This window comes from Sander vitreus, chromosome 2 (assembly GCF_031162955.1).
Source record: "Sander vitreus isolate 19-12246 chromosome 2, sanVit1, whole genome shotgun sequence".
Classification (NCBI taxonomy): Eukaryota; Metazoa; Chordata; class Actinopteri; order Perciformes; family Percidae; genus Sander; species Sander vitreus.
In genome coordinates this window covers 10,817,800-10,842,799 of record NC_135856.1, presented here as the reverse complement: position 1 = coordinate 10,842,799, position 25,000 = coordinate 10,817,800, and the positions used below count along the sequence as shown (strand labels likewise).

General features: G+C 40.2%; 3 protein-coding genes across 3 annotated transcripts in view; 1 reads left to right on the top strand and 2 right to left on the bottom strand.

Annotated features, from left to right (window-relative positions):
• The window catches only part of LOC144534832 (keratin, type I cytoskeletal 19-like), a 3,338-nt gene extending 2,598 nt beyond the window's left edge, over nucleotides 1–740 (top strand). Inside the window, exons 6-8 of the mRNA XM_078276891.1 lie at nucleotides 1–155; nucleotides 299–312; nucleotides 417–740. The exon at nucleotides 1–155 is cut by the window's left edge and continues 66 nt beyond it. Coding sequence (XP_078133017.1) covers nucleotides 1–155; nucleotides 299–312; nucleotides 417–466 — 219 coding nt within the window. The 3' untranslated portion in view covers nucleotides 467–740. The remainder of the gene's footprint in view (nucleotides 156–298; nucleotides 313–416) is intronic.
• A 5,682-nt stretch (nucleotides 741–6,422) lies between these two features.
• Nucleotides 6,423–15,923, bottom strand: LOC144534823 (stromal membrane-associated protein 1-like). Its single transcript, XM_078276879.1, has 10 exons — nucleotides 15,671–15,923; nucleotides 15,109–15,242; nucleotides 14,219–14,304; nucleotides 13,142–13,217; nucleotides 12,945–13,007; nucleotides 12,723–12,798; nucleotides 11,003–11,133; nucleotides 9,805–10,021; nucleotides 8,519–8,856; nucleotides 6,423–7,098 (listed from the first exon to the last, which is right to left on the bottom strand). The coding sequence occupies exons 1-10, from the start codon at nucleotides 15,786–15,788 to the stop codon at nucleotides 6,964–6,966; spliced, it is 1,374 nt and encodes a 457-aa protein (XP_078133005.1). The 5' UTR covers nucleotides 15,789–15,923; the 3' UTR covers nucleotides 6,423–6,963.
• A 2,210-nt stretch (nucleotides 15,924–18,133) lies between these two features.
• Nucleotides 18,134–23,872, bottom strand: cenpk (centromere protein K). The gene is made up of 10 exons (XM_078276866.1): nucleotides 23,762–23,872; nucleotides 23,402–23,494; nucleotides 23,237–23,287; nucleotides 20,392–20,455; nucleotides 20,039–20,085; nucleotides 19,846–19,928; nucleotides 19,622–19,720; nucleotides 19,300–19,441; nucleotides 19,130–19,183; nucleotides 18,134–18,412 (listed from the first exon to the last, which is right to left on the bottom strand). Exons 1-10 carry the CDS (start codon nucleotides 23,765–23,767, stop codon nucleotides 18,257–18,259), a joined length of 795 nt encoding a protein of 264 aa, XP_078132992.1. The 5' UTR covers nucleotides 23,768–23,872; the 3' UTR covers nucleotides 18,134–18,256.
• Between the last annotated feature and the right edge of the window lie 1,128 nt (nucleotides 23,873–25,000).

The window sequence follows — 25,000 nt, the reverse complement described above, 5'->3', positions numbered from 1 at the left end:
CAAGACACAATCAACATGCTTGAAAACGAACTAGGCAACGTGCGCTCGAGCATCGAACAGCAGGGCCAGGACTACAAGATGCTGCTGGACATCAAGACCAGGCTGGAGCAGGAGATCGCAACCTACAGGAGCCTGCTGGAAACAGAGGAGTCCAGGTAGATGCAATGATACAAGAGCATGGACTTATGAGACCATTTAGACCAGAAATGCAACCAATTCATGTAAAAAAGAATGCACATGCCCACTTCACTCACGGTTTGCCTCTACTTTTCTCTTCTTTCTCTCTCTCTCATTCTAGACCTATTGCTACAGGTAAGCAATGTCTCTTTTAACAAGTAATTACATAACAACAGTACAGTCAGTGTTATACAAGCTTGAAGCACTGCCATCATGAGTTTTTTCCTTCTTTTTTACAGGGGGCTCAAAGACCACAGTCACAACCACCACTGTGCGCAGTTCCAGCTAGGAGGTGCAACTGGCAGGACAAGCTGTACTCAGACGCACACATTCACACACATACACACACACACACACACACACACACACACAAACACACGCATACTCCAACTAATAAAAGCTGTTACACAAGATGAGTGAAACTGTACTGGAGAAAACTCAGATATGTTGAAAGTAAAGCCTGTGTTAACGTTTACAACGTTTCTTTTAATTTGCTTTAGAAGAAATCATTGTGTGTGTATGTGTGTGGTCTGTCTGAAAAATAAATCTGCTGGTAAATACAACTTATGTTGTTTTGTGACTTTACTGGTCTTTCAGAATAACCGACAGTCTACAGGTTTTTTAATAACACTGCTCTGTTTATGCAGTCGCCATGGCAACTGCATTACGTTCTGGGAGGTGGGATATGGAGTTACGGAAATCTGTGTTACGTAACAGGGATGTTGTCAGGAAAGGGTGAACAATGGTTAAAAACCCCAGTGTGGAAAGCATTAGGATTTAGAGAAAAAAAGACCGCTCAGAAAGAGCCATGTTGAACTTGATGATCTGAGAACTCAAACAAAGCAATACAAATTGAAGAAAAGTGCAAGTTATGGGACCAAATAAAGTGAATGACCCTGGGCTTTGCCCGGAGAGGTTTTTTTTAAACAAGACACACCCAAATGGTTGACTAATCTTTGCCCTGGAGGCTTTCAACACAGTGTTACATGAAGTCTGTCTAAATTCTGTCACCTAGTAACAAGAACACACACAGCTCAGGACAGAAATGTTGAGTGGGAATGCAAACACTGACTAACAGAACAAAGAGCGTCATTATGGAAACAGGTGTTATCAGTATTGCACTTTGGCCTCTCTTATGAATGATGGGTGATTGCAAATGACTAATGATGAGCTGTTATGATAAAGTATCAAGAAGGGTGCAGCACCTCGGGTGATGGTGATTTAACATATGTTTTGTGTGAAAGAGAGGCAGGAAATTGTTATGTTGGTGTGGTGTGTGATTGTGTGTGGAAGAGAGAGGCAGAGAGGGGGTGAAAGTAGCATTTGAGCCTTTGCTCTCCGTACAGGTCAGCAGTTACAGCCTCGGGAATTACAGTGATCCTGTGAAGAGGTCAACATTCTCAAATGGTGGTGTAATGTTGGTTTTGGAGAGGAGAGGGATTATAGAGAGGATCAAATTGCAAAATCCAACCTCCTCTGACGAGCTTCACTCACCCTTATTTGGACCCATTTTGTTGCACATCAGTGTCTCCTCCACACTGTTATAATGATTGTTGATAACGAAGCCTTTCCAGTTATGCTTGTAATTTCACATGAAAATCCAAAGCAGAGGTCATAAAAAAAGCTTCTCCCCAGATCAGTGTTTAACGCAGTGGGCTTGTCGAGAGCAATTGCCAAGCAATAAACCTCATGAGTTCTTCGATGGTGTCACGTCATAAAATTTTCGATGTATTTAGATTTTTTTTTTTGTGGTCTTTTTAAGTCTTTTCCTATGTTTAAAATGTGCCATGATGGTATTTTAGTCAGTTCTCTCTGTTGGAGATACAGTACAAATACTAAAGTTCTCCTAATATGCATATCAATGTTCATTATAAAAAACAAATCCTTTTAAGCCATTATTTGGATACTGATTATACTACATGCATCAGAAAATGTAGACCAGAGCATCAGATGTTGCTTATCATAATGAACAGGTTAAAAGAACAGTTTAGCATTTATGAAGGACTCTTGGTTGATTCAGATGATTTGGGTTCAAAAATTAACTGCATGGCAGTTAAATATTTTGGGAAATATACGCTTATTGCAGAGAGTTAGATGATACATTTGATACCACTCTCATGTCGGTCCCCTAAATATGAAGCTAGAGCCAGGAGGCGTTAGCCTAGCTTAGCATTAAGACCGGAAACGGGGGGGGAAAGTGCTAGCTTGGATCTGTCCAAAGGTGAAAAGAATCCACATGGTATCTCATGCGTAAAATAACAATTTGTGGGCGAGAAATAGTCCTGCACATAACCCCCTGTGAACTGACAATGACATACAGAGCTACAACCTTTTAATAATCTCAGTCTATTTGGGTGTTGTGACAAATTTAAGGAACTGGTGGATTTTAAAAGCACCAATACGGCATTGTCACCATTATCCTTTTATGGAAATTATTTGTTTTGACATCAGTTTCATGAATGATTGCTACACCACCACCTTGCCCACAAAACTGGAAGTCGGAGCACTTGAAGGATTTGCTTCAATGTGTTGTAGAGCCTCTGGGCGTAAGCTGTCATAAAGAAATAAACTGTAAGGAAATTTAGGTTAATTGTGGATTTGACTGATAAGGAGATCGGACAAGAAAACAAGATGCCGACACTTTGTAGTGGTTAGGTTATTATTTAGAACATGAATGGGCAGACTGTCTGCACGTGGCCGCACAAAGGATAGGGTAGGAAGCGGCGCAAAGTTGCCAACAGTAATTTCTGTATTTTCATAGCTGTCTGCCATCCAAGGCTAGCCTGAGGCTAACAGAGAGTGAGATCAGAGAGGAAAAGAAGATGTTACTCCCTTGATGTCATGAAATACTTGACATTTAGAGAGTTCAGTTCAGTTTAATTGATGACAAGTTCAAAATAATTTGGATTCTTTCAGTTATCTGCTTTCTATTGAAACTGTTGAAGCAAAAGGGTGCTTTCCCACAATGTGTGTAACGTTTCCCTGTCCTGCAACTAAATCCCTAGTCTGAAAGCTGTAAGTCACACAGTATGATTTAAAACAATTTGTTTAGTGCAGTAAGCTTGCAGAATGATTAAAATAATAGTTTGACATTTTGGGAAGTACTCTGTTTTGCTTTCTTGAGAAGACACTTGACACTTTCATGTCTAAGAGTGGTATCAATCTTCTCATCGAACAATCATATTTCAAAAAATGTTTCTAACTATTTCTTTACAGTAATAAAGTATTGATTGGTTTAATTAAAGAATGTCAAACGTCTAATCAGAAAAATCACTTGAATGTGGGCCTGCTATATTTCAATGTGAACTTTTACCAAATTGCATTGGGTTTTTTATACCAGTGAAGTGTTTAGTTAAGTATTAGTCATGTCTGCAACGGTTAAACCGGAGGCTGACATCCATATCAGCAGGAATGTTGATGTCTCAGGGTCAAAAAGTCCATTAAGGGGCTGCGGAGAGAAGGAACATTCTTCACTCGCCTGGCGGACTCTATTCTGGAGCAGTGTTAGGTTTGACACACAAGCTGAGAGGAATGCCGAACCTCTTTGCTAAGGGTCTAACACTCTGTATGGCATCAGACCTTACTGTGAAAGTTTTCAAACTGCGCCCGAGCTGCGGCGAGGCGTAGGAACAGTTGAGAGGGAGAGTGGAATAAGGCCAAATACACTTCAGGAGCTTTCAGGCCTGGCCAAGCATGAGATAGATGTGATTTTTCATCCATTTGCATGGCTGTGAGTTTGGTCCTCCTGTCAGTCCATTCCCACCATTAAAACACAGATACTGACTTTGAGTATTGTCTTCTGTTTTTGATTTAAAAAAAGCATTTAGCTCTGATTCAAAGGAACTGGATGGCTGAAAGGTGGAAGTTTAACAGGTAGGGCTGGTTTAAGGAACCACACCTTACATACAATTGCAAGATCCTGAAGACCAGGACGGAACTACTTGGGCATGGCTTACAGTACTTACAGTGCCTACAGCAGCTTTAGTAGCATTCTATAGACAATGCATGCTATCATGAAAGAGTGAGTTTATACAAAAAAGTTTGATCCTCTTGCATTTTTCAGTAATGACTGTAAAATTGACCACATTTACTCTTAAAGCTCCCCATGGGCTGGGTGCATGCGTATGTACTGGATCATATCCCAGCATGCACTGGGTGGAGAAACCCAAACCTACATACAGTGTGTTTAAGAAATACATTCTGTTGAAATCTCTATTAGGATACACAAAACTCAGAGAGTAAATGCCCAGTGAAAGAACTACTGATCAAAACCGCTCAAAGGCAGAGTGAGGCACATTTTCCCTACAAAACTGCTACTGACTGTAAACACCTACTGTAGTGCATGACTCTGATTTTCCAAATTCTGTAAGTTTGTGTGAGTGTGCCTTGAAGGCTCACAATAAACTTCAACAGAAGTGCATTCATCGCACCAGCCATAAAAAAGCCAGTAGTAATAATAAACTTGATGCTTTGCATGTAGCACTTTATAACCAGATTGGAATGTGGAAAAGTTCAGCAATAAGTGAAATGTAGCCTATAAGTGAATAACTATTATCAGGGCAACTACAAATTACATACAAATAAATAAGACAGAAATTAAAAATATAGTATGTGCATATTGGCAATCAACAATAAGCAGACAGCATATTTAAATTTAGGTCATTTTGGCCACAGACTGAACTGGGCAATTCCCTTTTCTTTTAAAATGTAATGCACTACTGCCACCATGTGCTGGCTTTCTGTACATTAAAGAATGAGTGAGAGAGAGAGAGAGAGAGAGAGAGAGAGAGAGAGAGAGAGAGAGAGAGAGAGAGAGAGAGAGAGACTCATTTGCAAACCAATAGAAAAAGACAATTGCTGCACCTTGTTATAGCAAAAACCACACAGCCATTTATCATGTCTGAAATCAGCACTTTTCACTTGAGGATCGCTATATTTTAAAAATATATATTATTTGTAGTTGATAATCTTTTGTTTATAGCACAAAAGCTGACTCAACTATGGAGCTTTGTGATAATATTAGCACACAGACTGAATTGTGAGGTCTTGTTTCCATATGTTTTGCATGATGTGGATGTTTATATATGGTGATCTACTGCTTCGCCTTGCCAAAACATCAAACTTGTTTGATGGGCTAATTGTTTTGGCATTGCTAGCAGGGGCAACGATGATAGATTACAACTCAACTCAACTCAGACAAGAGTGACACAGCAGAAAAACTTCTCAGGTTTACGAGTACTGCCTACAGCTACTATCTTTGATGGTTTGTGGTGTCCGGTTGTAGTTTGGTCACACTAAACCTTTTAAAGAGCAAGTTCTGCAAAACCATTCTGTGTGAACATGTTCATGCTGTGAAGCATTTCCATGCAACAATACCGCCACCTAGAGGGCAGGAGAACTAATGGACTATCTCGGGATCAAAACTACATAAACGTGAACAGTGAGTCGAGTAGTATTTCCATCTCGATCTTCAAAACATTAAAACGGAAGTATTTTGTTCTGGAGTTTTGAATGAAGCTCTCCTTGTGGCTCGCAATAGCCCAATGTCAAATTTAAACAGTTCCTTTCATGTTGTTTTTTTTACTTCTTTGTGCATTTGTTCTCACAATTATATTTTGTTATCTATAGACCTTATTCATAAACAATACCTTCTGCAAGTTTAAAAAATATTTAGGGAAAGCAGTTTTTTTCCCCCACTACTTTCCAAAAGCGGATGTTTTGATCTGAAGAGGAATAGCTCCTACCCATTGTTCCGGTTTAACAATGGATCTGTTATTTAGATTTCCAACATACAAAATGCAGTGTAAATCACTGTTAGTTTCAGTGCCTCAGTAGAAACCTAGATCAGATTTTAGGTGAGTAGGAGATACATGTGATTGTGTCCCTGCAGGTATATTTTCTTCCATCCCAGGATTCACACTGAATGAAGCCGACGATGGTTTGAACTACCTTCTCCACCAAAACACTGACTGCACAAACACTTTGTCTAAATTACAGACAAGGTTAAGCATTATACATTACACTTATAATTAAATTAAAATAAACATGGTATTCATTTCCTCCGTTCAGTTTGTTGTGGTTGACACAAACATGCAAATAACTTTACATTATAACATAAAAATTGCTAACATGTTTAAGATGTAGGTTAACGCCCTCTAATGACGTTTGATCAGTCTAACACCAAACCTAAAATTTCCCCTATTTTGAGCCTTTAAAACTGTAACACATGAATCACAGAAGACGCATCAAAGGAAGTCATTTATTATCACTTTAATTTTATAGGGGAACCACAAGTACTTTAAAAGAAGGTTATACAGCGCTGTACATTTGGGAGCAGTACTGACAGACTGGAAAGTCATATCTTCTCCCGTTAAATACTATTCATTTAAATGTTCTATATTCTTATAATGATACAGTGATACAATAAAAGCTTGTGTAACTGGTCCTGCAGCTTTTCTGATATGTCGATATCATTTTTGTTGGGACTGTTATTTCCTTGTATTTTTTCCAAAAAAGGAAAATAAAAGTTATGATCAAAAACCATACGACAGGCAGAAACTGCCAGGCTGTAATCCTGTATGACTCCCAATTCACTCACACAATAGAGAGAAAGAGAGACAGAGAAAGGGAGAAGGAAAAAGGATATACAATTTCATGTTCTGAAGGCTGGTCCGCGACAGAATTGGGCATCAGTTCATAGTGAAATGCAGAGAAGCACAAGATATATTTTGCACTTTCTTGCAACCTCGACTCTTACTCTGCCCGACCATCAACCCTCTCAAAGGCTCACTTCCACAGCTGTGTGCTCAGAGTCTGGCCAGATCCAGTGGCGGCCCATCCACCCACAGCTGACGGAGGCTGACCGAAGGCCATCTGGCCACCTGCACCGTTCAAAGTCAACCCTGACATCTGCTGATTCACCTGAGGATGTAAGAGAGATCTGTATTAAAACTTAAGCAAAACATCAGGGTTTGAAACTTGTAATATTTAACTTCTGTCTGTTCAAGACATGGTTAAAACTATGCTTCTACAAAATTGCAGTCAAAGGTGAGGTTGAACCAAAGCTCCTCCTGCACTCCCTCCTCACTACACTTGGAAACCATTCATGCTTTCATAACCTCCCGTTTGGACTACTGCAATGGAGTCCTGTCTGGGGTCCCCAGCAAAACCCTAGACAAGCTCCAGTATGTCCAAAACTCTGCCACCAGGGTCCTCACCCACACCCAGACCTGGCAGAACATCCCCCCCCCCCAACCCTCATCCACCTTCACTGGCTCCCAATTAAGTCCCGCATCACCTATAAAATCCTCCTTCTCACCTACAAATCCCTCCATGACCTGGCCCAACAGTACCTCTCCGACCTCCTCCATCCATACACCCCACCCCGAAACCTGCGGTCCTCAGACGCTGGCCTGCTCTCCATTCCCCACACCAGACTCTGTACGTTCGGCGTAAGAGCCTTTAGTGTTGCAGCCCCATCCCTCTGGAACACCCTCGCCGCAGATATCCGAAATGCTACATCCCTGGACATTTAAAAACTCCTGAAACACCACCTGTTTACCACAGCCTACAACCTCCTTTAGCTTAGCCACAGTAATTCTGTAAAGTGTCCTTGGTTTTCTTGAAAGACGCTATATAAATAAAAGTTATTATTATTAAACTTCAATCTTTACTAGCTTGCTTTGGTGTCTCCTTTTGCGGTCCTCTGGAAGTCAGGAATCGATTATTGCCGCTCTACAGAGTATCTACACCCTTGCTGCGTCCAAATTCCACACTACACACAAATTGATGCATTATTTACTATGCAATGATCCTTATAGTATACTGCTTTTGTAGTTAGTATACACAAAATCATCATACTTAACGGTTTTATACTAACAGGAAATGATACAACACTTTAGTCAAACTGCCACTTTAAAAGGCCACTGTAAATTGAACTTCACAGAATCCCCCCCCCCCAAAAAAAAAAAAGTTCTCTTTAGTTTACTATGGTGTTCCTGGTGCTGCTTTGTCACCACACTTTTTTCTTTTGTCCATTTCGTTGTGGGATATACCGTTATCCCACAACGAAATGCACAAAAGAAAAAAGTGTGGAATTTTTTCTGCCATTTGGTGACTGTTGCATGCTCTGTCCACACCCAGTAACACACTTCACAATGCACCGTTGTTCATTGCATCATCATAGCTGGGTGTTGTCACACAGTCAAACTTCACACACCTGACAGACACACATGAACACAACCCTACAAAACAAGATTTAGTGTGGAATTGTTTTTTTTTCTAAATAACCTCTTCCAATGCTGCAATAGTTAACATACGGTAGCTTGATGACTCTCCATACCTGACCCATGTTCCACTGAGCCTGCTGTCCAGGCTGGATGGCGTACATGCCCTGAGCAGGCACCATGCCCGCAGGCAATGCACCACCCTGTGGTCCCATCATCCTCGGTGCCATGCCCATCACACCAGTGGCTGGCGCATTCCCCATGAAGCCATTAGGCATTGTCATGCCAACCATCATGCCCTGACTGGGCCCCATCATGGCTGCCCCGCTCTGAGCCATCATGGCACCCATGACGGTTGTAGGCGGCATGGCTGCGCCCATGCCAGGGAAGGCCTGATAGCCACCAGTGGCCTGGACAGGAAATGGCATCTGGGAGGGGCCCATGAACATGCCAGCTGAGGGGGGAAAAGACATGCAAAACAGAGGGAAGAATGTTATGCATACAAATATGTCTTTTATTTTATTATGAGACTAGCACTAAACTTCAATACATGACATTATCTCCCACTTTGGCCTTAACTGGGCCAGACCGCTCTCTATACACCACATTCACATTACATGTCAAATATTTGCATATGTGAATCAGGATATGAAGTTACAAACACCCTGGGAGACTGTGTTGGGACAAACAAGGAAGTATCTACTTGCACCTGGTGGATTCAGTTCACCACATCCACAGATCCTAGCATTACCTTGAAGAGGAAAATGTTACTCAAGCCTCTAGTTGTGGGCTACAACTTGAGGCCCGTTTTTTTCGTTGCTGATATCTGTTTACATTTTGGCAAACTAGCACCATTAAAAGTATGCCGTATTAGTTATAAGCAGTTCTTGTTTGCAGTGTACCCATATCTGTACAAACCGCTATCACTGAATTACTTTGATACTGAAGAAAGCTTAAAAATGTGATTAGGCAAGATCGGTAGTTATAAAGAGAAGCATCTTTTTGTCTAAGATTTTTAGGGCGGGTTAATAAACGTTTATACACAACGGAGATAGGTTTGGCTATCAAACCACCTCTGTCAAGTACCAAAAGCTGGAATCACATGCTTGGCCAGATTTGCAATTTTTCTTTGACCAGACAGCTCTTAATTTAAATCAATCTTTTAATTGCAGCCAATTTTAGGCAAAGTTCTTGTTTGGCTGCTTAAGTTTAGATAATATTTAACATTTGAGAACTTTGACTTCTTTTGTTGAATAAAAAGGGTTAGTAAAACACGTTACAATTCCCCAAGTTATCGAAACAAGTAATTTAAATTAACTTTGAAAATAAGAAATGTATTATATCTCATAAATAAGACATTACAATGTAAAAAAATGCCTTAGGTGGTATTTGCCATTATTACCAGCAGGGGCCTGTTGGGACATGCTGTTGGTTCCATACAGGGAGAGGATGGAGTCCTTGGACAGGGGCTTCTTGGCAACGTCTTCAGTTTTTGTGCTGCTACTGCTGTCACTGAACAAGTCCAGGTCTCCCTGCCCTGACCCCGAGCTGGCTCCTCCCACCGGGGCTCCTACTACTGGAGCTTGTGTCGGAGTGCTGGCCGCATTACTGGAGCTCACCTGACAGGAGCAAAAGTTTTTAGTCCTTGTATAGTTCTTGTACACCTGCTGGCTCCTGGTGCACTCCCTATGTGCTGTCCTGATACAGGTTTCAAATTAACCAACAAATGATCACCAACAAAGGCTCCCTAGTTAAATTAAATGACATTTAATTAAAGTTTATGACCTGGTTGTCATACTGGCGAACAGCCATCAGCTGTTGTTTGCCAAATTTGACAGGATGGTTTCCGTGTTTATCCATTTGAGTGATAATTGCCTGCCCTGCATAACAATGGCTCGTACAGTATTTCAGTTGTGGCCTGTTTGTAGACTGCTAGTAGCTGGTACAGCCATTGGGATTAGTAGTAATTAAACTCCCTAGACCTAACAACAAGTCATTGTACCATTACACCTGTGCCGTCACACAGCAAGAACAAAGTGATATCACAAGTATATACTCTGAATAACACAAAACTTGCTTAATGGCTTCAATCTCTGGGTTTATATTGGTCGGACAAACCAAACTCCCAGAAAACATCACCATGGGATTTTAAACCTTGATGATGGGCATTTATCACCATTTTTATTGAATGATTAAACAAAAAATAACAACTAATGAATGAACCACTAATGTATTATATTAGTGGTTAATACATACACATACATATATATATATATATATATATACACACATATATATATATATATATATATATATATATATATATTCATTGGTTGCAGCCCTATTTAAATGTTTAGCCAAATGATTGCCTCATTAGCTGTGTTCATTTTCTGTCTGGCCCTCTTTTACGGTAGTATACGAGTATTGGTGTTGCTGTCTTGTGGGCTATTGATGCTGGTAGTCATGATTTGACTTTTTTATTGTCTACTGCACACTTAATTTCAGTTTTGCATCTAGACAACCAGTACTGTTAAGCTCTCCTGATCAATATTCAGAAAATAGCACTAAATCTAGACTGGGGAATTGTTGCTGGATTTTACCTGAGAAAACTGAGCTGCGGATGAGGACACGGGGAGAGGGTTGGATACCATAGGGCCGAATATATCCAGGTCATTGTCGTTCTGGCTTGTGCTCGTGCTACCATTATTAGTTGATGCAGCTGCCGGTACGTCTGTGACAGAGAGGTAAAAAAATTTTTTAGAGTTGGAATATAAGCTTAAGAGGACAACACTGTGAGACTATTTTAACACAAAACAGCATAACTCACTGATGGCTTACCAATGAGATTCAGCCTGAATTCACTAACAACTTATAAAAGATCATAAATAACACCCAAATACAATATGTAATTGCTGTGAAAAGTGGTGTGGAACAAACAGAGCTGATGTTTGCTAATGTGAGAATATGTGTTGTCTTAGTATTTATTTAACTGCAATGCCCTCCCACAGCTGCGGAACTGCCCGCACAGTAAGCATAATGGTTAGTACAATTAAAAATTTATCAGCTTACCCTCATTAGCTCACTGGTCACAAAACTAAAACAGTAAACATGCCATCCAAATAATGCAATAGCCCTCCAAGTCAATCAGTAGAATAAACATGTCATCTTACTTCAAACTGTAAATGAAATTGCTCTAATGAAGTGATAACACACATTATTCCTAGGTATCAATCCACGTTCAGTCACTACTGTCAGAGCTATCTTATTGACAAGATAGATGGGCAAGTATACAAATGAATAGATAATGAATCACCTGTAGTTCTATTCCAACACATGAGAAACAACACATTTTAAATTGAAGCACAACTGCCTGTACATCAAGACAGAAATATCCATTCAACTTCCCTTTGTAAGACCTGCTGCCATTGATCCAGCACTGGACCCATTAGGAAACCTTTTCCATATGGTTGGCATACTTGTGTCGTGAGCAACTGATCAGGTGTTGTCTCCTTTCATGTGTCAAACTGGCCTGTCCTATCTAACCAATTCAGTGAATATTGTTCTACTGTTTACCCCTTGTAATACTTAAAAGAAAAAAGATCCAAATCTAGATGTAAAAAACAAGAAGTGGAAAACCTCGGTGACTGAGTCAGCAGCTTTAGTGCTTCCTCTGACTAACTCACAAAAAAGCCTTGCAGTGGTTTACTGGTTCACAGTCTTTAATGTAGAGCAGCAGGAGAATGTTAGTTTGCATTAACAGCAACTTACAAAGAACGACAAACTCCATCACAGTTCTGATACAGAGAGCATAGCAGATCAGAGATTGGTCTGTCTGCTGCCCACCGTTTCATTATTACACATCGAGCCAACAAGTTTACAGCGACGACACAAAATGGACAGTGATGGTTTGGCCCTGCGCCTTGAAGGACCACAGTGTCTCGGTTCAGGGCAGTTATCCCCTGCTGTGGGGACGTAAAGTATACAATCACAGCCATGACATGCTGCAGCATCAGCATGCTACACCAAGCAAGAGTTATAGGCAACTCATCATATGCAGTAAACTTAAATTCATACTAAATATCAGTAATCTAAAACTACACAGCACCGTAAACCCATAAAACCTCCAAACTCCCGGCTCAATGAGTTTATAGTCATCCAATCATTTATTAGATCTGTAGAACTGGCAATAATAGGAAAACAATTACAAGCTGAAACCATATTGAGCCGGCTTCTAGAAATATCTTAGCCAGCACATTCATATGGATCATTTCAGAAGATTTTTGAATTTTCCAGTAACACAACAAGTGCAGTGATACTCACCAAGGCCTAGTAGGTTCACAGAGCGTTCTGAAGTCTTAGCGGGGCTGATTTTGGGAACTGGCCTGGACTCTTCACTCTTTATTTAAAAAAAAAATAATATATATAAATGAAGTAGTTAAAATACATAAAGTAAGTAGGGCAAACTCCATATGGGACAATAGCAATGCTGACGAGCATGTTTAAACAGCTCTACTCACAAAGGAATGTGTGTGAGATACTTACCTTGGTGTAGGATGTCACCTTGCTCCCTCTGTCTGGCTCCCTCTCTTTCTTACCATCTTTTGGCTGGAAGAAAAAAATAAACTTAAGATGAACAACAGAAAAACTGTTGCCAGTTTAAACCACTTGAAAGTCTGTGAAAGTGTGCACACTACTTTTAAAAGTATGTAGCGTTACATTATAAGAAAACTGATACATACACTGCTCCCATTGGTCACATTCTTGCTGTAGTATTTCTTCTTCTCATATTTATCCCTGATGAAGAATTCCACAGCTCTTAGGTCAGAGTTAAGAAAACAAGAGGTCAAAACCCAGTATATGGCTGAACAGTGTATGGTCAATGTGCTTAATACTGGCCAAATTGATAACGGGATAGTCAGTGGTGGTGTCTGTAATGTGAATATAGATATTATATTTTCATCTGTAGTGGTCCCAGTAATATGTGTTTGTTGTGTACTGAAGTAGTATATCACATCACATAGACAAGATATGTTTGAGACAAATAATTGTAATCATGTTATATTCAACAAGTTATTGTTCTGGATTACTCATCTAAAGTGTTACTGTGTAATTACTATTACTTTGTTTAAACAGACCAGATCTGGGTTTCACCCTATGACAAATAACGAACCACAGCCTCAAATGTTGGTCTTGAGGAGCTGCAGCATTTATTCATGACTAAACGGAAACCTTCACTGTCCATTTACTGCCATCTCTGCTCTCTTTGGTGCGTCGATGTTAATATCGCCGCCGGAAACTGAACGTGAAATGCCGCCCGATTTCTTTCGGTGCTCATTTAAAGCGATTGTGATGTTCATGCAGCACACGCTGCGCCGCGGAGCTCTGCGGGCCACGAGCGAATTTGGCTAAAACCCTCTGGTAATCTATTATACATGATATAGAAAACATATTAGAAATGATATCAAATAAAAATGATCAGATTCTGATAAATTGTTTTGATTTCCCTGCTGTTTATACACGCACGCAAGCACCTTTGCCCTAGCTGCTAAGTTAATTGATGAGCGATAGCGGAGGTAAAGGCCAGTGTCACGCTAATACATTTTGAAAGGGCAATGGCCAATGGGGAAACACCAACAGTGACTTTATCACACTCACTCCAGCCAATAGCGGAACTTCATCACTCAGTGAAAGAGCGACAGAGTTTCTAGGTCCTAGGGCTGGCCCAGCCAAAAACAGGCAGCAAAAATGAATAGCTTCAGTATATAAAGTACAACACGTTTAAGTTCTTTTAGGTGTCTGCTGATAGTGAAGGATACTGGTCTGTTTGAGGTCTTCTGAAGCCTTCTGGAAGGTTGGCCTCATAAAGCCGCCTGGCATTGGTGTTACCCATATCCTGTATACTCTGGAAAAAAGAAAGGACAGAGAGGTAAATACAAAACAGAAGCTGTTTATATATGCATGCTGAAATATTTCAAGGGGCACTCGATTGAATTTTACACGTGACAATTAGTTTGCTCATCATGCACTCAGCCTGTGAAAACAGTGGTATAATGTCTTCTTCTTTCTCATGTATGAGAAAATAACCCTGGTGATGACATCAGGGTTATCTTGGCTTGGGTTTAAAGAGGATTTAAATCTTTAATAGAAAGCCAAAAGGAACTTTGTATTAAAAAGAGCCAAGTCACATATATTGGAGTGTTTTCCAGTTGCAATTATGACGTGGTTGTTTAAGTTAACAATAACATTAATTAATTTTCAAGTTGGAAACTGGTAATTATGGTAACTTCCAAATGACATAAATGTAGCATATGACAGACCCTATCAATTAGCATTATGGGAAGTGAAGGATCCTGTATGTTTCAAGCTTTACCCACACTGGGAGTCTGGGGACTTAAACGTTTGGATCTCTGTGACCTCCGCTGCACAGAATATAACCATATAATATATACCATATTATTGAGTGCACCCCTTTATAATTGGGGGAAAAAATGCAATAATGTCACGAATCTGAGGCATTAAAACGGAAAGGCTGGCTTACAATAGAGGGCAGACATGCCCAGGTAAAAGGATGCTGAAATCAATCACCTCATGTCCCATACAACAAATATATTATTTGCAATAGTGTCTCACCAACATACTGATATAGTGTCCAGGTGATAAAAGCCATCTGTAATTTAACCAAAGTACACAAAGAACAAAGCAGTACCTGGATTTGTTCTGAGGTCCATTGGTCCAGGTTGACTGATTTGACCCTGGATATGTGTACTCCAAGGTTCCTGTGAATGCCAGCACACCGGATGCAGATAAATACTCCCAGATTCCAGGATGCCCATCTTGGACCTGACAAAGCAAAAAAAAAAAAAAAAAACAAGGTTGGGATTTGAATATGAACATGCACGATCTTGTAGTACTTTAAGTGCCAAAACAAGCCCTGCCTGCATTCTTTACCAGTGACCTAACATGAACATAAGAGTCAAGTTCCGTCTGAAGAACCTGCCACAATTTAAGTTAAACGCTTGCAAAACCTCACAGAGGGGCTGAAGGCGGCGTTAAGGGAGATGTACTATGGGAGCTGAAGCTTGCTAGTTAGCCACTTAGTTTAGCTTCAGGGGAAGCTATGTCAGCTGACTAGCCTGAGAAGGGTGTTACACACTAGCGAGTTAGCTTAGCTAAGCTAACCAAAGCATATGCTACATTATTAATTAGCGTTAGCAGCGCATTCGGAGTAAAAATGGTAACTACATTTCTCGATAGTGTAAATGTCGCACCTTTTGCCTCGCAGTCGGCGCAGTACTTGTTGTCTTCCTCTCTCAGCATTTTGGACAGGATGGCCTGGTGCTGCTCATTGAGTTTCTGAGCCTTCTCTCTCTCCGAGCGGGTCGCCATACTCACGGCTTTAGTCGGACTTCCTTAATAAAAAATAATTCTATTTTAATCAGTCGTGAATCAAAATTAGTTTCTGATAAAAGACCATAATCAGAGAGATGAAAACCTCCGAGTGGTATATGAAAACACCCGGAACCGGAATCCACTCTCCGCCCACACGAATTCTAAAGCTGACGCGGCGGATGCATCGGATTGGACGACCGTTCTGACGTCATCTGACGCACAAAGAATTATAAAGAATTTTTAAGTTTCACCTTTTCAAAAAATAAAAAAATAAAAATAAGTTTCACCTTTAAAAAAAAAGAAGCATTATCTCTATTAAATGTTACCAACTACCATTACTATTTTTGACTGTAAAGATGCCTACTGGTTGTCACCTGGCCCTACACTACATCCTCCAGCACCTGAACTCCGCAGGAACCTACGCCAGGATCATGTTTGTGGACTTCAGCTCTGCCCTATGGCTCTGCCTTTAACACCATCATCCCGGCTCTGCTTCAGGAGAAACTCTCCCAGCTTGGTGTGCCTGACTCCACCTGCAGGTGGATCACTGACTTCCTGTCTGACAGGAAGCAGCATGTAAAGCTGGGGAAAGACATCTCCGACTCACAGACCATTAGCACCGGATCCCCTCAGGGCTGTGTTCTTTCTCCTCTGCTCTTCTCCCTGTACACCAACAGCTGCACTTCCAGTCACCAGTCTGTCAAGCTTCTGAAGTTCGCGGACGACACCTCCCTCATCGGACTCATCTCTGATGGAGACGAGTCCGCCTACAGGTGGGAGGCTGACCACCTGGTGAAGTGGTGCAAGCAAAACAATCTAGAGCTCAACGCTCTAAAGACAGTGGAGATGGTTGTGGACTTCAGGAAGAATTCAGCCCCACCTGCCCCCATCACCCTCTGTGACTCCACAGTTAACATTGTGGAGTCTTTCCGCTTCCTGGGAACTACCATCTCCCAGGACCTCAAGTGGGAGCTGAACATCAGCTCCCTCGTCAAGAAAGCACAACAGAGGATGTACTTCCTGCGGCAGCTGAAGAAATTCAATCTGCCAAAGACAATGATGGTGCACTTCTACACAGCCATCATTGAGTCCATCCTCACATCCTCCATCACCATCTGGTACGCTGCTGGCACAGCCAAGGACAAGGGCAGACTGCAGTGTCATTCGGTCAGCTGAGAAGGTGATTGGCTGCAATCTGCCGCCGCTCCAGGACCTTTACGCCACCAGGACTCTGAAGCGTGCTGAAAAGATTGTGGCTGACCCCTCCCATGCCGGCAACAAACTCTTTGAGACACTCCCCTCTGGCAGGAGGCTGAGGTCCATCAGGACCAAAACCTCACGTCACAAGGACAGTTTTTTCCCCTCTGCCACCAGCCTTATTAACAAGGCCCGGAAACCACCCTGACTCTCTCACCACCCCACCTCTGGCTCTACATGCCACTGTATTTAATCTGCTCTTTTTATCTTTATACTTACTCTCTTATTTTTAATACATTCTGTGTGTATATATATATATACACACATATATATACATACACATATATACACATATATATATATATATATATACATATATTTATACTTATATTGTTTGTTCTGTTTAACCTGTTTGTTTAACTTATTTTAGAGAATGTGTGACATGCACCTACAACACCAAAACAAATTCCTTGTATGTGTAAAAAAACGTACTTGGCAATAAAGCTTTTCTGATTCTGACATCAATAAAGAAGAAAATCAATGAATGTTGATTATATGTAAAAAATAAATTCCTGAACACAACACCACATCTGCAGTTCCCAAATGTATTAACCAAGAAAATATATACAAACAAACAAATACACAATATCTACATACATACAGTACACCACTGTGGTATGTGAAGGCTCAGAAAGTCATAATTTAAGCACTTTGAACTTTATTTTGAATTTGAATTTTTATTTTAAAGACTTATAAATACAATGCACTGTTCATTGCTAATTAAACCTGGCCATTGAAAACAGCTATGAAAATAGGATGAAAGGAAATATGCAATTAAGACTTTCAGCCCTATTGAGTATTAAAATGATATAACATGAAATTGACAGTGCCTTGTTAGAAAAAAGGTCAAAATGCTTTTCTAATACATTTAAATACTTTCAAAACATAAATTTAGGTGTTCTCAGACATTTAAAAAATGATCCATGGTTACTCTGTACATACAAAACAGCTTTTAAAAAATACTTATGTGAAGCCTAACTGGGAAAAAAACTCATTTTATAATGCACCCAACAGGAAATCACTAGTTCATAGCTTTCCCATCAGTTATTCTTCAAATCAGCTTACACATACATATACACATACATATATATACATATATATATATATATATATATATATATACACATAATGATAGCACTATACAAACAGACTAAAATTAGAAACACTTGTAGATAAGTGGTGCTTGAGGTGCCTAATACACCACTGCCTTAACAAAAGGTTTCCAGGCGGATCTTGAAGTTATTCTCATGGTGCCTCACTGCAATGCCATAGCGAAGCAGCATCTCTACGTAAGGTGGCCAGAATGTGTTGTCTATCGTCACGTAGGGGTCGTGTGGCGTATTCAGGACCTTGTTCATGAGCAGCTGTGGGGGTACGGCAGACAGAGGGAGACAGGGGTTAAGGCAGGATGACTAGGGTTAGGTAATGGTGTAAGGTGATACAACTTATAAAGTAAGAGAGACAGTTTAATAGATTTTGGTTCGTATGTCTATCTCTAATTAACAATACATTGGAAAGAAATGCTAGGAGAGAGATGATGACAAAAGGTGCTGTCCCACACTTAAATACTGGATGCTTTTGTGCACATGGCATGTGCCATGGCAAACAGAATATTATAACAAAGTATTTTCAAAAAGGTTTGAGAATGAAACAATGATGTATAGAACAAGCTGACTATAATAAATGTGCGGCACAGAGAGCTGGAAGAATTAACAGCTCTGTACATTGACAACCTTACCTCCCATCTATCGTAAGCATTGCTTGATGTTTGGCTGTGTTAGCAAAGCTGTCGACTCGCTACTTTTTGATCTGATTAATGTAATCATAACAAATGCACGCTGTATACAATACAGCTGTCTATTATATGACAGGGGTGTAGAAATAAATTGCACTTGGAAACTGTAGGGGCGCCAAATCGCAAAAAATAACCATGTCACGCAATTTTGCTTTAAGTCTCCACATCTAACTTTACACATTACATGAAATGCAAATCTTTGGATTATTTTTTTTGATTTAAGATATTGACTGCTTTCACTTAAAAGCAAGGGGAAAAACTGGTTATGTAGTGCATCAAAACCCACCTCAAGAATTTCATTAAGTGATATCAAGTCTTCATCTAACTCCTGGGTAATGTTCTGAAAATGAAAAAAACAAAAGAAGGTTAGCTGCACTGGAGTGGTAACAGAACAGGTTTTGTGTGTAAACAGGCTGCAAAAGCACGGAAAAAAAATCACAGAACAGGCCACTGCACCTTCTTCTTCTTCTTGTTTGTACTGGGTTCATTCTGATGAGGGCAAGGGACATGCTTCTCCAGAATGTCCCCCAGACACTCCATCAACCTTTCCTGGTAGACCTTCATTTTCTGGATTTTCGTCTTGGTGTCATGCAATACACTGTGGGATAAACACACACACAGCAAAATGTGAGTACATTCACATTCTTTTTTCAGAACTGCATTATTTTTCCTTTTGCCATATTTCTGTTACTCTTCACATGCTTTGCTGCCCTCCAGTGGAGACACACCTCAAAACCTAAACTCCTCTGGTTTAGTGTACCTTTGCCATGACACTCACCTGTGCCCTGGTAATTTGCCCTTCTCCATTTGAAGTCGATCGACATGGTCATTGGCAGCTATGAGCGCCTGTTTCTTCTCCTCCAACCACTTCTGCTCACTAGAAGAAAAAAAAGAGACTTTCAGAACAATACACAGCAAAACAAATGAAAAAAAGTATCCTCTATTCACTTCTGAAAAGCATTGTATATGCTCTGAGGAAAGACAGTAAGTCTGCATACGCACAGTTCTTTAGTTTCTCTCAGTTTGTCTCTCTTTGCTTCGTGACAAGAAACAACCATCTCAAGTTCAGAGCACAGCTTAAGCATCTGTGGAAAACAAAGTGGGAAAATGGATTGCATAACTGAAGCAATGCATATAAATAAGGACATTTCAATAAGACACATTCTGAAATGGTGCATTTGACACACAGACATACCTCCTCTTTTCCAGCTTTAAGTAAAACTTCTGAATTTGATGCCAGCACTGGATGGACCAAAATAAATATATACATAAGTGTGTTTCTAAAATGCAAATTTTGTAATATCAAACATTAGATACAGCGGCTATAACCATTTCCATTTGATTTGAAGGACTGCAATCACAATTTGATAAAGTCACAAAGTCTGAAATGAAATCTTGATTTAAACAGTAATGATTGTTGCACCAGTTTCACACATTAAACTGTAACTGTGGCATAAAACTGTTATACTGATTTGTGGTATTCATACTTGAGATACTTTTATTACATTATGGTTACAGCTTCTATCACAGTGTGAGTAGAGAACTTACATTTTGGCTCCACTGTCAGCCACTGTTTTAGTTCAGCTTCTGTTGCCATCAGTCGATTCACTGCCTTTTGGCGAAGAAAAGGCATAACACATATACAGTGGGGAGAACAAGTATTTGATACGCTGCCGATTTTGCAGGTTTTCCCACTTACAAAGCATGTAGAAGTCTGTCGTTTTTATCATAGGTACTCTTCAACTGTGAGTGACGGAATCTAAAACAAAAATCCAGAAAAACACATTGTATGATTTTTAAGTAATTAACTTGCATTTTATTGCATGACATAAGTATATGATACATCAGAAAAGCAGAACTTAATATTTGGTACAGAAACCTTTATTTGCAATTACAGAGATCATACGTTTCCTGTAGTTCTTGACCAGGTTTGCACACACTGCAGCAGGGATTTTGGCCCACTCCTCCATCAGGTTTCGGGGCTGTCGCTGGGCAATACGGACTTTCAGCTCCCTCCAAAGATTTTCTATTGGGTTCAAGTCTGGAGAGTGGCTAGGCCACTCCAGGACCTTGAGATGCTTCTTACGGAGCCACTCCTTAGTTGCCCTGGCTGTGTGTTTCGGGTCATTGTCATGCTGGAAGACCCAGCCACGACCCATCTTCAATGCTCTTACTGAGGGAAGGAGGTTGTTGGCCAAGATCTTGCGATACATGGCCCCATCCATCCTCCCCTCAATACGGTGCAGTCGTCATGTCCCCTTTGCAGACAAGCATCCCCAAAGAATGATGTTTCCACCTCCATGCTTCACGGTTGGGATGGTGTTCTTGAGGTTGTACTCATCCTTCTTCTTCCTCCAAACAGCGAGTGGAGTTTAGACCAAAAAGCTCTATTTTTGTCTCATCAGACCACATGACCTTCTCCCATTCTTCCTCTGGATCATCCAGATGGTCATTGGCAAACTTCAGATGGGCCTGGACATGCGCTGGCTTGAGCAGGGGGACCTTGCGTGCGCTGCAGGATTTTAATCCATGACGGCGTAGCGTGTTACTAATGGTTTTCTTTGAGACTGTGGTCCAAGCTCTCTTCAGGTCATTGACCAGGTCCTGCCGTGTAGTTCTCGGCTGATCCCTCACCATTCTCATGATCATTGATGCCCCACGAGGTGAGATCTTGCATGGAGCCCCAGACCGAGGGAGATTGACCGTCATCTTGAACTTCTTCCATTTTCTAATAATTGCGCCAACAGTTGTTGCCTTCTCACCAAGCTGCTTGCCTATTGTCCTGTAGCCCATCCCAGCCTTGTGCAGGTCTACAATTTTATCCCTGATGTCCTTACACAGCTCTCTGGTCTTGGCCATTGTGGGGAGGTTGGAGTCTGTTTGATTGAGTGTGTGGATAGGTGTCTTTTATACAGGTAACGAGTTCAAACAGGTGCAGTTAATACAGGTAATGAGTGGAGAAAAGGAGGGCTTCTTAAAGAAAAACTAACAAGTCTGTGAGAGCCGGAATTCTTACTGGTTGGTAAGTGATCAAATACTTATGTCATGCAATAAAATGCAAAATAATTATTTAAAAATCATACAATGTGATTTTCTGGATTTTTGTTTTAGATTCTGTCTCTCACAGTTGAAGTGTACTATGATAAAAATTACAGACGACTTTTACATGCTTTGTAAGTAGGAAAACCTGCAAAATCGGCAGTGTATCAAATACTTGTTCTCCCCACTGTATAGTTATTGAGTTAAGTTATTGCCATTCACAAATGGTACATCTTATGAATGAAAAACAAATTAGGTCACAATATTTTGTAAACTGTGAGTGTGTGTTAGCTGATTGTAGGGCTGGGCAATATATCGATATTATATCGATATCTTCTTAGATTTTGGATATCGTAATATGACATAAGTGTTGTCTTTTCCTGCTTTTAAAGGCTGCATTACAGTAAAGTGATGTACTTTTCTGAACTTACCAGACTGTTCCAGCTGTTGTATTATTTGCCTTTTCCCCACTTAGACATTATGTCCACATTACTGATGATTATTTATCTAAAATCTAAGCGTGAAGATATTTCGTTAAAGGACCAATTGTCAACCCTAGAATATCGCCGCAATATCGAGATCAAGGTATTTGGTCAAGAATATCGTGATATCTTATTTTCTCCCTATTGCCCAGCCCTAGCTGATTGTAAAGCTCCTTACTCATATCAACATAAAACCTCAAGTGACAGAAAAGGTTTAGATGAGGTGATCATCATTTGTGTGAGCAGGTTAGGTTGGCTTGAGGACAGGTTCAGCTGAACTCTGGCTGGAGGAGATGAGGTACGAGTCACAGTAAGACAGTGTGGCATTTGCTTTTCATGATGTCATACCTATAGGAATGCATTTGACTGAAAAGCATTGAGTGTCATGCAAGAACACTGGATGAAACAACCTTGAAATGCTACATTAGTTAACATTTATAAACACACTTCTGGTTTGTTATTGCCATCTGAGCGATGCCTCTGTGATAGCTATCCCTCGTTTGGTTTTATGGAGTTTTACCTTAAAGCTACATTCAATGAGCTTGTTATGGCTGTCCAAACTCTTCTTCTGTATTCTGTCTTTCCCTGTTCTCCCATCATTTTGTTGTGTAACCGACTGTTGATACGTCAGATAAATACATTAAGTTTATAATAAAGGGCTATTTGAATATGAAGTTTTGAAAATAATGTTAGGGATTTACAACTTTGGAAGTTGAACGCGTTGTCTTCTTGGCAATTTATTTCAAATCATTTTGTTTGAATGTCATTTTGAGACACCCATTTCAGCTTTTTCCATGTTGTATCAGTAACATTGGGAATATATTGCACACAAACTTAAAAGTACCTGGAATGAACATACAAAATCATCTCACCTGATCTTGAGGATTCTCGCAGAAATCAAAGAGTATAATCTCATTCTGAAGCTGCAACACAGAGAGACAAAAGCCTGCAGTTTGTACCTTGTCTACACATCCAATAAATGGTTAGAAAGGACAGCCTGGCTCGTCAGTTTAAAACATGTAGCTAGAGGAATTTACCTTTTCCAGCTGAGCAAACTGATCCTCACACTGGTCCATCAGCTCACCCTGAGCGGCCTCTGACAGCTCTGCTGCTACCTGGCCGCCTTCAGCCTCAACACGGAAACATAATAGGACAAAAAGGTGTCGATTTGGATGTATGTATTTGAATACTGAGTACAGCACGGACAAAGTTGGCACAGTGCGGGGGGTCATATCTTATCATCTGTCGGGAAGTTGTTGCTCGAAAAGTTGAATTGCTAGCTTAGCTAGTTTACGTTAACCGCCGATATTCTCTGTAATGAATATGAAATATCGCACTTTACATTACTGCGTAGACATTTGCACTACACGGATTAGTTAAAGGACATGCAGTCTTACCATCATTTGTAAATTTCACAGTTTTCCTCCACGACACGAACAACAACAACGATGATATGATGTAAAAACAACAGACGCTCCTTTTTTCAAAATACCGCCAACACTGATGACGTAACCTCTGCGACAGAGGGGAGTGCTGAGGAGCGCTGACGCTGCGCAGGATTGTGCATGGTCTTTGAAACTGTGACCGCAGTAATGTAGATTAGTTTGTTTTCAGTGGAAAAGAGTAGGCCTATGTGAAAGAAAACTGTTGTTTGTGGTGATCAATCTGAAAATGCAGACAACATGAAGCATCTTCAAAGAGACACAGAAACCCTGCAGCAATTACAGTAAGACCTTCTTCTTTTTTTTCTGTCTTTACTATTTCCAACAAAGCCAAGCATAATTGTAGTTTGAAGAATGAAAGTAAAATAAATGCAGAGACAAAATGTAGGCTACTTAAGTATAATTTGAAGATACTTACTACAGGCTACTTGAGGGTTTTCCTTTTCAGCTACTTCTACTGCACTATTTCAGAGGGAGATATTGCACTTTTTACTAACATAACACTCCCCCCCCCCAGTAATGCAGTATTGTAGGACAGAAACGTATACCAGATAATTATTATCCTGAACATAGTATTACTGGCTCATACATCTAATATTTATAACTTTACTGAGAGAGATAGAGAACAGACTGTCAGACTTATGTTACACTATAGCCATACAAACCAAGTTTTTACCCAATTTTTACCCAAATGAACTCAATTACCAAGAATTTAACAGATTTTCAAACAAAATTCGATTTTCTTGGGGAAAAGCTGACATTACCACAGAAACAGTAAAAACAATAACTGTGAAAGGTTGAGGAAAACCAGTGAACCTGCCTCCTCTTTTTTATTTAGATGTTATCTGTTTTCTTCAATAACCCCCACCATTACATCTTATCACATGAATTAGTTTTGTTTAGCAGTGATTTGCTTTCCTTTCATTATAGTATGTGCAAACTGCTTTTGTATAACGTTACATTTCCTTTCAGCAAATTTGCACTTTAATTTGAGAGAGAGAATGTGTGTAAAGCAGAGAGAGAGAGAGAGAGAGAGAAACCAAAATGTGTTGAGAATTCCTTATAACAACAGCTCAGTATTACTTAGCAGTATTTATTTATGTAAATATACTTTTTATTTAGATATATATTACATTTTTCAAAATACACACACAGATGCATTAGGGGATGAAACACACACACACACACACACAC

What these genes read in the sequence shown, in the direction of transcription:
- LOC144534823 (XM_078276879.1), bottom strand. Translation starts at nt 15,788, where the DNA reads ATGGCGACCCGCTCGGAGAGAGAGAAGGCTCAGAAACTCAATGAGCAG. An exon ending in CCGCAGCTCAGTTTTCTCAG is followed by an intron (nt 10,022 to 11,002) that starts GTAAAATCCAGC and finishes TGCTCCTGTCAG; the next exon opens with GTGAGCTCCAGTAATGCGGC. An exon ending in GTCCCAACAGGCCCCTGCTG is followed by an intron (nt 8,857 to 9,804) that starts GTAATAATGGCA and finishes TTCCCCCCTCAG; the next exon opens with CTGGCATGTTCATGGGCCCC.
- cenpk (XM_078276866.1), bottom strand. An exon ending in GGCAAATTACCAGGGCACAG is followed by an intron (nt 19,442 to 19,621) that starts GTGAGTGTCATG and finishes TTTATCCCACAG; the next exon opens with TGTATTGCATGACACCAAGA. An exon ending in CACTTAATGAAATTCTTGAG is followed by an intron (nt 18,413 to 19,129) that starts GTGGGTTTTGAT and finishes GTACCCCCACAG; the next exon opens with CTGCTCATGAACAAGGTCCT.